General features: G+C 44.3%; 1 protein-coding gene across 1 annotated transcript; it reads right to left on the bottom strand.

The window, feature by feature from the left end:
* Positions 1-4000: 4000 nt before the first annotated feature.
* On the bottom strand, positions 4001-4566 carry LOC310711288 (serpin A3-8-like; the record flags this gene model as incomplete). Its single annotated transcript, XM_083513061.1, is given in 2 exon segments — positions 4001-4398; positions 4401-4566. Coding segments are annotated over 2 exon segments (564 nt in total).
* Positions 4567-12076: the final 7510 nt, after the last annotated feature.

Raw genomic sequence — 12076 nt, 5'->3', positions numbered from 1 at the left:
ATGCCTCCAGGGAGGAGGCGAAGGCGACGTAGAGACAGGAGGCAAAAGCGGGGTTGTCGGGCTGGCGTCCTGGTAAGATTGCAGAGGAGTCCATCTAAACCACCGCTCCCTAGCATATTTCTTGCTAATGTGAGATCTCTTACCAACAAGATGGACGAATTGAGGCTGCAGGCAGCAAAAAACAGCCTTGTAAAAGATTGCTGCGTTTTATTTGTCATTGAGACATGGCTTCAACCGTCCATACCAGACACAGCTATTCAGTTGGAAGGCTGTGCGGTACATCGTCATGACCGAGGCATGGACTTCGGAAAAACCAAAGGAGGGGGGCTGTGTGTATATGTGAACAAATGCTGGTCCAATAATTCGAAGACTGTGGGCAGTCACTGTTCACCGGATTTGGAATATGTGGCTGTTAAATGTAGACCAGCCTATCTCCCTAGGGAGTTCACAGCTGTTATGTTAACTGGTGTGTACGTGCCACCAGATGCCAATGCCAACTTGGCTTTGGGATGCCTGCAGGACCTTATCAGCAGCCAGCAAGACAAGTATCCTGAAGCTGTGCACATCATTGCGGGAGACTTCAACCATGTTGAACTTAAAACAGTGCTCCCAACGCTCTATCAGCATGTGAAATGTCCCACAAGAGGGGACAAGACACTGGATAAAGTTTATTCGAATGTAAATCACGGCTATAGGGCTTTACAGCTGCCACACTTGGGCCAGTCCGACCATATGTCTCTGTTCCTGGTACCAGCATATATCCCACTCAGGAAACGGGCTCCCACAATATTAAAATCTGTTAAAATCTGGCCTGAAGGTGCTATTCACCAGCTGCAGGACTGTTTTGAGAGAACCAATTGGGATATTTTCGATAGTTCAGACCTGGAGGAGCACACGGCGGCAGTTCTGTGCTATATCAATCACTGCACAGACACTGTCACAGTAAATAAATCCATCCGGTTTTACCCCAATCAGAAACCCTGGATGAATAGAGAGGTCCAGTGCCTGTTGCGGGAAAGGAACAGGGCTTTCAGGTCAGGCGAGGTGCAGCTTTACAGTGTAGCAAGAGCAAACTTGAGGAGGGGTATTCGACAGGCAAAATTGGATTATAGGCTGAGGATTGAGGATAATTTAAGGAGCAACAACACAAGACAGATGTGGCAGGGGATTCAGCATATTACCAACTACAAACCTAACCTTGGTGCTGTCGACGGTGACCCCTTGCTGGCAGAGGAGCTTAACCTCTTCTTTGCTCGCTTCGAGAAGGAGCCACCTGAGACGCCGGTATTACAGCCACCAGCCCATAGGGGGCCCTCATTCACGGTAGAGGAACATGAGGTGAGACAGGTTTTGAGGATGGCGAATCCGAGGAAGGCGGCTGGACCTGATGGCATCACTGGAAAGGTGTTGAAGGGCTGTGCGGAACAGCTGGCGAGGGTCTTTACTAAGATCTTCAATAAGTCCTTACACCAGTCTATTGTCCCACCCTGCCTGAAGTCGTCAACTATTGTCCCTCTGCCTAAAAAATCCACAATCAGTAGTTTGAATGACTATAGACCAGTTGCACTGACTCCAATCATCATGAAGTGTTTTGAGAAACTGGTGCGCCGTCACATTATTTCCTGTCTTCCATCAACTTTTGACAACTACCAGTTTGCATACAGAGCAAATAGATCCACAGAAGACGCCATCAATACCACTCTCCATGCTGCTCTGTCCCATCTGGAGCAGCCGGGGAGTTATGTGAGGCTGCTGTTTGTGGATTTTAGCTCTGCTTTTAACACTATCCTCCCCCATAGACTGGTGTCCAAGCTAGAGGCGATTGGACTCTCCAACTCCACCTGTCTCTGGGTTTTGGATTTTTTGTCAGAACGTTCCCAGAGGGTTAGAGTAGGGTCACACATGTCCACAGCCCTTAGCCTTAACACCGGCTCACCACAGGGTTGTGTGTTGAGTCCCCTGCTCTACACTCTCTATACGTATGACTGTACAGCCATCTATTCCAGCAACAAAATCATCAAGTTTGCTGATGACACTACGGTGGTAGGGCTCATTTCAGGAGGGGATGAGTCCGCCTATCGGGACGAGGTGGAGCGGCTCTGTGTTTGGTGTGGAGAGAACAATCTGGCTCTTAATACGGCTAAGACCAAGGAATTGGTGGTGGATTACAGGAAAAAAAAGGCGGACATTCAGCCCTTGTATATCAACGGGGAACGGGTGGAGAGGGTGGCGGAATTCAGGTTTTTGGGAGTAGCTATCGATCAGGGCATGACTTGGAGCGCACATACCACTGCTCTGGTGAAGAAGGCCCAGCAGAGAATTTATTTCCTCAGACTTTTAAAGAAGAACAATCTGAGTGAGAGACTGCTGGTGTCCTTCTACCGAGGCTCCATAGAGAGCATTCTTACATACTGTATTTGTGCTTGGTTCTCCAGTTGTACAGCTAGGGAGAGGAAGGTGCTCCAGAAGGTCATAACCACAGCCCAAAGGATTATTGGTCATCCTCTCCCATCTTTGGAAGAACTGTACGGTTCCCGTTGTCTTAGGAAAGCAAATAACATCCTGCAGGATTCATCTCACCCGGGACACTGTCTGTTTGCACTACTGCCTTTTGGCAGGAGATATAGAAACATCAAGTCAAAGACAAATAGACTGAAAAACAGTTTCTATCCAAGAGCTGTGGCCTTTTTGAATGCTGTAACTCGTTAGTGTGACCTGGGAGTTTGATGGGTGTGGTGTGGGTGTGGCTGGAATGTGGTTTGTTTGGTTGTTGTTGTTGTCTTGCTTTTGTTGTTTTAAGGGATGGCATCCAATTTCGTTGCACTTTGTGCAATGTTGCACTTGTGTAATGACAATAAAGAATCTATTCTATTCTATTCTATTCTATTCTATTCTATTCTATTCTAAAAGGGGCTGTCAATTATTGCTAAAAGCACAAGATTAAAAAAAATAGTAGCCAATGACCACAATAAATAGATTTTTATAACAATGGGGTTATATCCAGTGCTCGTCCTACTCAGAGCAGACCCCTTGAAATTAATAGGCAAGACTAAAATATCTCCACTAATTTTAATGGATGTGCTCTGAGCAGGACTACAATTAGATAAAGCTGAAAGAATGTATTAAGATCTCTATATATGCACACATAGGATGATAGAATTGTAGAGTTGGGATGGACGTTGAGGTTCATCTATTCCAAACCCCTGCAATCCAGGACTATGCAGCTGTCTCATACAGGGATCGAACCTGCAATTGTGGATCCAGAATTGGCCTCCACAATCACTTTGCGGACTCATTGTTAAAACCGTGTATATGGAAGAAAATCTTACTCGGCTATGAGTGATCGCCAAAGAAGAAGCTTGGCATTATCAGCACTGTGCTATAACCAACGGCATCGATATATTCAAGTGCAACACTCTTTCCATGACTGCATGCTCACTTACCGTGGTTTCAGTGAATTCATCCATTTTAACAAAACGTCTTCATTAAGAGCATTTTCCAACTGCTCCATTTGCCCTTGTTTGTCAGGAAGAATAAATAATGCTGAAGCATTGCCCTTGTAGTGAAGCTTCACAACCTTACAGGACAAATCCTCATCTTGGTAAAACTCAAGCCAGCTGGCTTTTCTCATCATAGGGACTGCCACTGTTGTTTGTTCATCCACAAAGAAGTCATTTTCTTTTGTCTTCTGAGAATCGAAAGGTTTTTCCTAAAAGGCTTATGGAAAGAACAACAACAGCATACAGGTCATTGGAGACAGAGAGCAGGAGGAAGAGAGCCAAAATAAGACCATGCTTAAGGTAAAAAGCCGTTTCACAAACTCTAAAAGGAATATGACTTTTTGGAACAATAGCAACTATTTTCTTTTTCATTTCTGGAAATTCAATCTTAGGTCTTCCTACTGGATTTTAGTGCAGGAATAAGCAAAAAGAACTTTCAACAGTGTATAAAACAAGTCCTCATGACTTACCTTTCAAGAAGATATAATTTACAAGAACCATTACAGCCTCTTGTAAACATTAGCTAATTTCCCATCAGTTTTCTTTTCAATGTAGCTATTGATTTGACTTTCAGCTTCCTCAGGATTTTTGAAATTAGTTGGCAAGACTTCTGTCTCATAAAAAGTTTTTGCATCATCCAAGAACTTGTCTAGGAGTTGCACTTGGTCAACTGTGAATAAGGCATTCCCAATGCTCAAGTGGATTTCACCATCGGGGTTGCTTAGCATCTGGAAGAGATGGCGGAAACCTTCATGTATTTCCTGCTCACTGATATCTGACTGGTTAAAGCCAAGTCCTGACAAAAGCTCACTCAGAGTGGTGGTTCCAGCTCCCAGTGACACCATGGCAAACGCAGTGGAAATGCTCAAAGGTGAAAAGAAAATGTATCGTGAGGAGTTTCGGAAGCAAGCTGGTGGTATAATCTAAAGGCAAACCCAGTATTTCCTGGGGCTATCTTCAAAGAGGGTAGATCACTGCCATGGTCTTCTTGGCATTCAAAAGTATAGTGGCAGTGGGGAAAAACACAGAGCCCAGCAAGAAGCACATATAGGTAGGTATGAGACATTGTTTTCCTCTGAAAGTAGTCTGTACAGAAAGAATCACATTTAAAATTTCTCATTACCATGACATAATAAAGAATGTTTGCAGTTGGGTGGTGTCTATTAGCTTACTAGCTGCATGAGTTCTTTTCTACTAAGGCAAAACACCAAGTGTCCTCACGATATCCAAGGTCACTGGACAATCAACGTTGAACTGTGTTCATCTCACGCAGAGCTACCACAGTGATGACATAGGCATCTCAAACCAAAGACATCTCAAGCCATAGACATAGACATCTCAAGCCAAAGAAGGCCCATAACAGAAAGCAGAAACTGCGGCCTCGAATCAATGCTGCCAGAACAGTCATCCCTGAACTTTGCGATTGCATCTCTGAGTCCTTCAGACAAGCTCAACTGAACTGCCCCAGGGATATTGTTGAAGCAAGGTGGAACCATGTGGTTCCTATTTTCTGTTGCCTCTCAGGCTGTATTTGGTGACACTTTCATATTGTCACAAAATGAAATAAAAGATTGGGTGCATGTTCCATCTCACCATTTCAGTGACTGAAACTGGTGTTGAATGTACATAGACAGAAAGACATGGTATTTTCAGGCCCTCGAGTAAGAGGCTTACCCAACAGAGGCTGAAACTATTCCCTGTTTGGGAGACAGAGGGGAGTGATTGTTTTATCCCAGGTGAGAGCTAAGATGTATTTTTATATTACGGGTGTTGAATTGTCTCCCACTTGGCTCATAGGCCGATAGCATTAGTATATAAACATGTGTAAACTGTGTCTTCTGCCAAATGTTTTTGGCATTTGTGTTTTGCCCTACAGTGCTGTGGCTTCCTTGGGATGTTGTTACGGTAAGTGATCCTGCAGATTTATCACCTAGGACTATTCCTTTAGGGTATCATAAACATTTTCACCCTCATCCCTAATGGATGATTTATTCTGAACCAGGCACTCTTCAGATCCTGCACACTTTCCCCCGGCAATCATTTTAAACTGTCTTTTCCCATTCAGGTTCAGACAGAGCCCATCCCTTTTGTACAGACCTGGGTTTTCTGGAAGTGTTCCCAAGTGCCGCTTGGCACTTGATGCTTGATTGTTTGGGCTGAGATTCCGAGACTCCCGTCTTGCTTGAACAGCAGGTTTTTTTTCAGTTGCTTTCAATTTATAACTCCGGATAGCATCTCCCTCCTCCTGCAGCAGCCAATTAGATCAGAACAGCTAACTAGCCACAGCAGCAACCATTAAGTTCATGAGGTCATTATTTGGAAGGGGAAAAAATAGATGTGGCCTAACTACTGAGCTGTGTAAGAAGAGGGAAATGTTGCTTTTTCATAAATAGAATAAATAAATAGGAGCCTCCTGCAGCCAATCAGAAGCTGCACTTTGAAAGTCAAACTTTTCAACTTCTGGAACGAATTCTGTTTGACTTCCAAGGTACGACTGTATGCTTTTCTTGATTTGGACACTGTTCTTCTGTTGATTCAACCTAGAATAGCATTAGCTCCCCCCCCCCCTGCTTCAGCACACTTTTCCTAGTGGTCTATCAAGACCCCTAGTTCTTTTTCACATATACTACAGGCAAGCCAGGTGTTCCTATCTTATTTTTTTGCAGCTGTTTCTTCCTGCCTAAGTACAGAACCTGAAATCTATCTTTATTACAATTCACTTGGTTAGTTTGGGCTGAGCACTCCAATCTGTTAGGGAAATCTTGAATGCCCATTATATCTTCAGTGACATTAGCTCCCCCTACCAGATTGGAACCATCTGAAGATTTGATTAGCATCCCCCTCAATCCCTTCATCCAGGCCATTTATAAAAATGTTGAGCAACAATGAACCCAGCAAAGAATCCTGTGGCACTCCACTTGTACTTTCCCCCCAAGATGATTTGGAATATTGTGTACGGTTCTGGCTGCCTCACCTCAAAATGGATACTGCAGAGGCAGAACAGGTTCAGAAATGACGAAGAGCAGCTCCTGTATGAAGAAAAATTGCAGCATGTGGGACTTTTTTGTTTAGAGAAAAGGCGAGTGAGAAACTGAATGGGGAAGGTTCAGGACCGATAAAAGAAAGGACTTCTTCTCTCAGCACACAGTTCAACTATGGAACTTGCTCCCTCAAGAGGCAGTAAAGAACACCAACTTGGATGGCCTTAAAATAGGATTAGAAAAATTCATGGAGGAGAGGGCTGTCAATGGCCACCAACCATGAAGGCTATGCTTTGCCTTCACTTTCAGAGGCAGTATGAAACCAAGTGGGAAGAGTACTCTTGTGCTTGCTTATTTGCAAGAGGCATCCAGTTGACCTCGCTGAGAAAAGGATGCTGTGCTAGATAGCCACTAATTTCTGATCGGAAACCAACCGTTTTCTTGATCACTGAATATATAAATTAAATTGCAAGGGTAGACCTGGGTCCAAGTTAAAGGTTTCATCGTTTGGATCAGTTTGAAAGGAACTGAAAACTCGTTTCTGTTCTAAAGATTTTTATTTTATTTTATTTGCTTTTCCAGAGGGACTGCTACTCTGCACATCCTCCCTTTAATCCCACTGAATTGTAACACATTGTCCGTTCCACTGATAAGATTCCCCATTCACAGGGGGCTCCACTGTCCTAAATCCCAGGATCAAACTTCAACTCACTGGAATTGGATGCAGCTGCATAGCTGAGTCGAGCCCATGTAGACATGGTCATCTGGATCCAATCGGATCAGAACAGGTAGCTAACCTCCAACTACCACTGCAGCAGCCAATTAGAACAGGACATGTTTGTAACGAAAAGAATAAGTAAACAAGCCCTGATCTAATTGGTTCCAGCAGCAGCAAAACGTGGAAGAACTGTAGGCTGAAGCTCAGAGACTGGGTGGGGTGCAACAATACAGTGCTGCCACCGCATCCGCCATCTCCCCGGGCCAATCCAGAAAGCTACTGTGTTCAACGACCTCAGAGAGGTCAAGGAGAGCCAACAAGGTCACGCTCTGCACCCCCTCCCACTGCCATCTCTCTTCCAGCTGGGCAGCCAAGGCAGTTTTGGTGCTATGGCCAAGCTGGAAGGCAGATGGGAATGGATGTGATAAATATTCAATAAACACACAAGATGTAACTGGCTGTACTTTTGTATAAATAAGGTATACTATTCATTGTATGAACCTTATGCATGAACTGACTAGAGAATGAACTGATCCACTGGGTCTTCTGCTTTTTCCGTTGAACTTTATGAGACTTCCGTTGAAATCTACAATTTGATACAATGAATGTTGTTGTTGTTGTTGTTTAGTCGTTTAGTCGTGTCCAACTCTTCGTGACCCCATGGACCAGAGCACACCAGGTACTCCTATCTTCCACTGCCTCCCACAGTTTAGTCAAACTCATGCTGGTAGCTTCAAGAACACTGTCCAACCATCTCGTCCTTTGTCGTCCCCTTCTCCTTGTGCCCTCCATCTTTCCCAACATCAGGGTCAATGAATAGTATACCTTATTTATTCAAAAGTACAGCCAGTTACGTCTTGTGTGTTTATTGAGTACGTTTCATGTAACCATATGTTTGTTGTTGTTGTTTTGGGAATGGATGTGAAGCATGTCTGAAGCCCCCACTATTGATTGAAATTATTTGAATACTAGGTTCTGCTCTCTCAAGGTTAAATTAAGCATAATTCATAGCTGCCGGCAGAAGGAGAAAAGGCCAGATGCCTCAATTGGCTGCCAAGGAGGCAAACATTGCTCATTGCTGAAGGTACCTAACTAAATTAGGAGAAGGGGGAAACTACCGTAGATACATCGAGGATATAGGGTCATGTGGAACTCTACTAAGTTGATATACTGGTATAATAGGCTGGCACAAGAGTAGGGAAAAGTGGAACTAATGGACAGTGAAACTAGCAGAACAAACAGAACAAGCGTTAGAGGCACAGTATGCACGCTTGCAATCTAAATGGGCACAGAACACATATAGGAAGATGAGATAAGCATGGAGGAATGCTCAGGTGGAATGAGCATCTGATAAGTATTCATCAGAACACGGAAATGTTACAGCTTCAATGCTCTCAGCAAGATCAGGACGCATAACTGGGATGAGTTTATGGTGGGAAGGTCAATTGAATTTTAGGTGGATGTAGCTGTTTATGTGACCCTCAGCTTCTGCACAATAGAGAACGTCAGCTTGACATTTTAAAACATTTGGTATAATTCATGCATTTTTTTTAGAAGATATATATATATATATATATATATATATATATATATATATATATATATGAGCTTGATCATCTGTGATCCATGCTCTCCTGTGTTTCAGGAGGAAATGATGGAAATCTCTATGTGCTCACTGACCTCAGTTTGGTTAAAGCCACGTCTTGACGAATGCTAGTTCAGTGTGGAGCAGGGCCGCCGCTGAAGCTGCCTAAGCTCTTAACGATCTACCTGTTATGAAATAATAAATAATTTTGATCATGCTAGAAAAACCAAATACATATATACCTAGGCATTACCACAATGTATACCTACTGTTTTACTAAAGGACTTTCGACTTTGTGCACTCATTTATCAAAGACGCACTGTGCCAGTGGCGGCGCTTGTCATTCACAAGGGCAGCACTTGTCAGACTCAACGAGTATAAGTGTATTGTAAAATAAATGAGCAAATAAAAAAGTTTGTTTCTTTCTCCTCCCTTCTTTCATAAACAAGAGATAAGGCGTAAGCGTGGTGTTTGACATAAGCATAATGAAAGTTAATTTGGGGGCTAAACTAAATTTGGGGGTGCTGGGCGAATCTTTGTACCCTGGCGGCACATATGCTAAAGACATCCCTGGTGTGGAGGATCAAACTGTGGCACTTTCATCCCCCAGTAAACAGCACAGCAAAGATGAAAACAAAACATTGTTGCTGCCAGCCACTGAAACAACCTGATTGTAGAATACTCTGCCCAAGTCAATTTTACTTTGGGGTATTTTTAAGCAGGGCTCAGGCGGAAGAATTACCAAGCAGACCCTCTTCTGCTGGTCTTCAGCACGTAAGACCATCTATAGGAAGGTCTTTCAGTTGGGGCCCGAGTCATTTAGGGCTTTAAACACTAACATGAACACCTTGGATTGGGCCCAGAAATGGCAGCCACCACAGCTGTTTTAAAACAGGGGTTTTAGAAGATCTAAATGCCTGAGGGCCCTGCTCTTGCCACTTACCACCTGGCCCGGGGTGGGGCCTGAAGCTTCACAAGGACTGCTCTGCTGCCCAGGAGGACTCCCCTGTGTGAGTGCCTGAGGGCCCTGCTCTTGCCACTCACCACCTGGCCCAGTGTGGGGCCTAACAGGCCTCACAAGGACTGCTCCTGCCACTTACTATCTGGCCCAGGGTGTGGCCTCACAAGGACGGTTGTTGCCACTGATACTGCTGCCCGGGAGGATCCGGAGGGGTGCAGAGTTCTTTTTAACATGTTTTAAAATTTTCCTTTCCCTTTAGATTTTTTATATACGGGGGTGGGATGGATGTTTGGGCGGGCTTGGGAATTTGTTTGATTTTGATGGATTTGTAATTTTTGCAGTTTTTATTTGTATTGTTTTATTGTTTTCTGGGGTTTTTTATTATTGTTTTAAGGTTTTATTGTTTTAGGCTGCGAAAGAATAACATTAATTGCCATCAATGGAGGCTAATATGAGGCTTGGGATTGCTACCGTGGAGGGGCGATGGAGGTATGGCGGTGGGGGCAGATGCTATAGGCGAAGGGGATCGAGATATGGATATGCTTGTACCCCTTCCAATCTGCGCCTCATCCCGAGGGACGAGGGTAGGGTGAGCAAGGATTACTCACCTCCGTCACTGGTGCTGTACAATACCAGGTCTATAGGCAACAAAACCGCCACCCTGCTAGATTTCTTTATCTCGCAGGGGGTCGACCTGGCTTGTATGACAGAGACCTGGGTGCGCAAAGGGGACACAGTTACCTTACAAGAGATGGCACCCCCGGGTTTCTCCGTCCTCCACCAGTCGCGGACTGTGGGCCGGGGGGAGGGGTGGCATTATTAATCTGGGAAGATTGTCATTTCAGGGCTCTCCCATTGCCATCGATCCCCGGCATTGAATGTGTTGGCCTAGTGTGGGGCTCCGAGGAGAGCTTGACTGTCTGGCTGGTGTACCGGCCACCTAGCGCACCAGCAGCCACCCTGTCAGGCCTACTGGAGGCGGTGGCCGGCTGGGCCTTGGAGTTCCCTAACCTATTGGTATTGGGGGACTTCAACATCCATGCTGATGCCACTCCCTCCTCACAGGCTCTGGACCTGGTGTCCTGCAGTTTTGTCTGTGTGCATGCAGTTGCCATCAGTAAAACTCCTAGGCTGGATCTAGACACATCAAAAAAGTGACGAAGTTTAAAGCATTGTAAATTTAAGCAGGGAAAACAGGTAGAGAAAAACAGGACTCCACATCGCCATCTGGTGGCACAATGTTATATCGTACATATTTTACATATGTGTGCATATTTGCCAATATGCACACGTATGTAAATGCATGCATTAGTGTAAGAGCAGAAATAACTGCGCAATTTTAAAAATCAGTGGCTCTCTCTTCACCTGTGGTTCTGTTGGAGGCTGCAATGGTTTCCCTCCTGTGCAGGCTTCTCACAAGGCTGTTTTGGATGTTAATGAAAGAGGGACGGAGGCAGCTGCAGTCAGCTTTGGAAGTGACAAGATTGGACCCAATGCCCCAAGTCCTGTTCTACTCAAATTGGACAGGCCGTTCTTTCTCTTCATGTGGGCACCAGAGGATTGGGTAATGCTTTTCATGGGGAAAATAGTGAACCCACTTCAAGCATGACACACCAAGGGAACATCCATTTGCTATTTCAGATCTGTAACGTCATTTATGCCTTCAAAAGGAACATAGACAGTAAATCGCTGAATCTTAGAGAAATGCCAACGTGGTAAAAAGGAAGGCTCCCTAAGGCTTTATCGACAAAGAGGGGAGCCTCAGCTGCTATTGCGAATGTGTGATGCATTTCAAACCATTAAACAAGGCACCTATACAAAATGTTCTCCCTTCCTGCTGATGATGCAGCTGTCATGTTGTTGAAACTTGTGAATTACATTCCAGCACTATTTCAGCTGTTTAGGCAACAGTTCCACTTAATTCCCAGCTGCAAAATAAATAGATAACCAGATAATGCCAGATTAGATTTAATTTCACGTACATTGACTTGAGACAATACAATAAAAGAATATATGATAAATCTTAGGGCGTGATTAGCTTGTTATTAAATATTGCTGTCTTTTTTTGTTGTCATAAAAGTTCATTAAATGAGACATCAACATCTTTAGAATGCTGAGCATTGCTACCACTTGATGTGGCTAGATAAAATATCTGTGATTAGGAAGAATCTACTTCTTAAGGTGTGGGGGTGAAGTTCCCAGTATGGAGCCATGTGTGCTTTACTTCTCATGACATGTAACCTATCCTGGCATATGTGAAGATGTTGTATGACTTTGTTTGCTGTGCTGGAAGTGCAATATAAGCTTTTATTCTGAAGTTCCTCAGGGCAG

The sequence above is a fragment of the Podarcis liolepis genome, assembly GCF_965112155.1.
Source record: "Podarcis liolepis genome assembly, chromosome: 1".
Classification (NCBI taxonomy): domain Eukaryota; kingdom Metazoa; phylum Chordata; class Lepidosauria; order Squamata; family Lacertidae; genus Podarcis; species Podarcis liolepis.
This window is presented reverse-complemented; position numbering and strand designations above follow the sequence as displayed.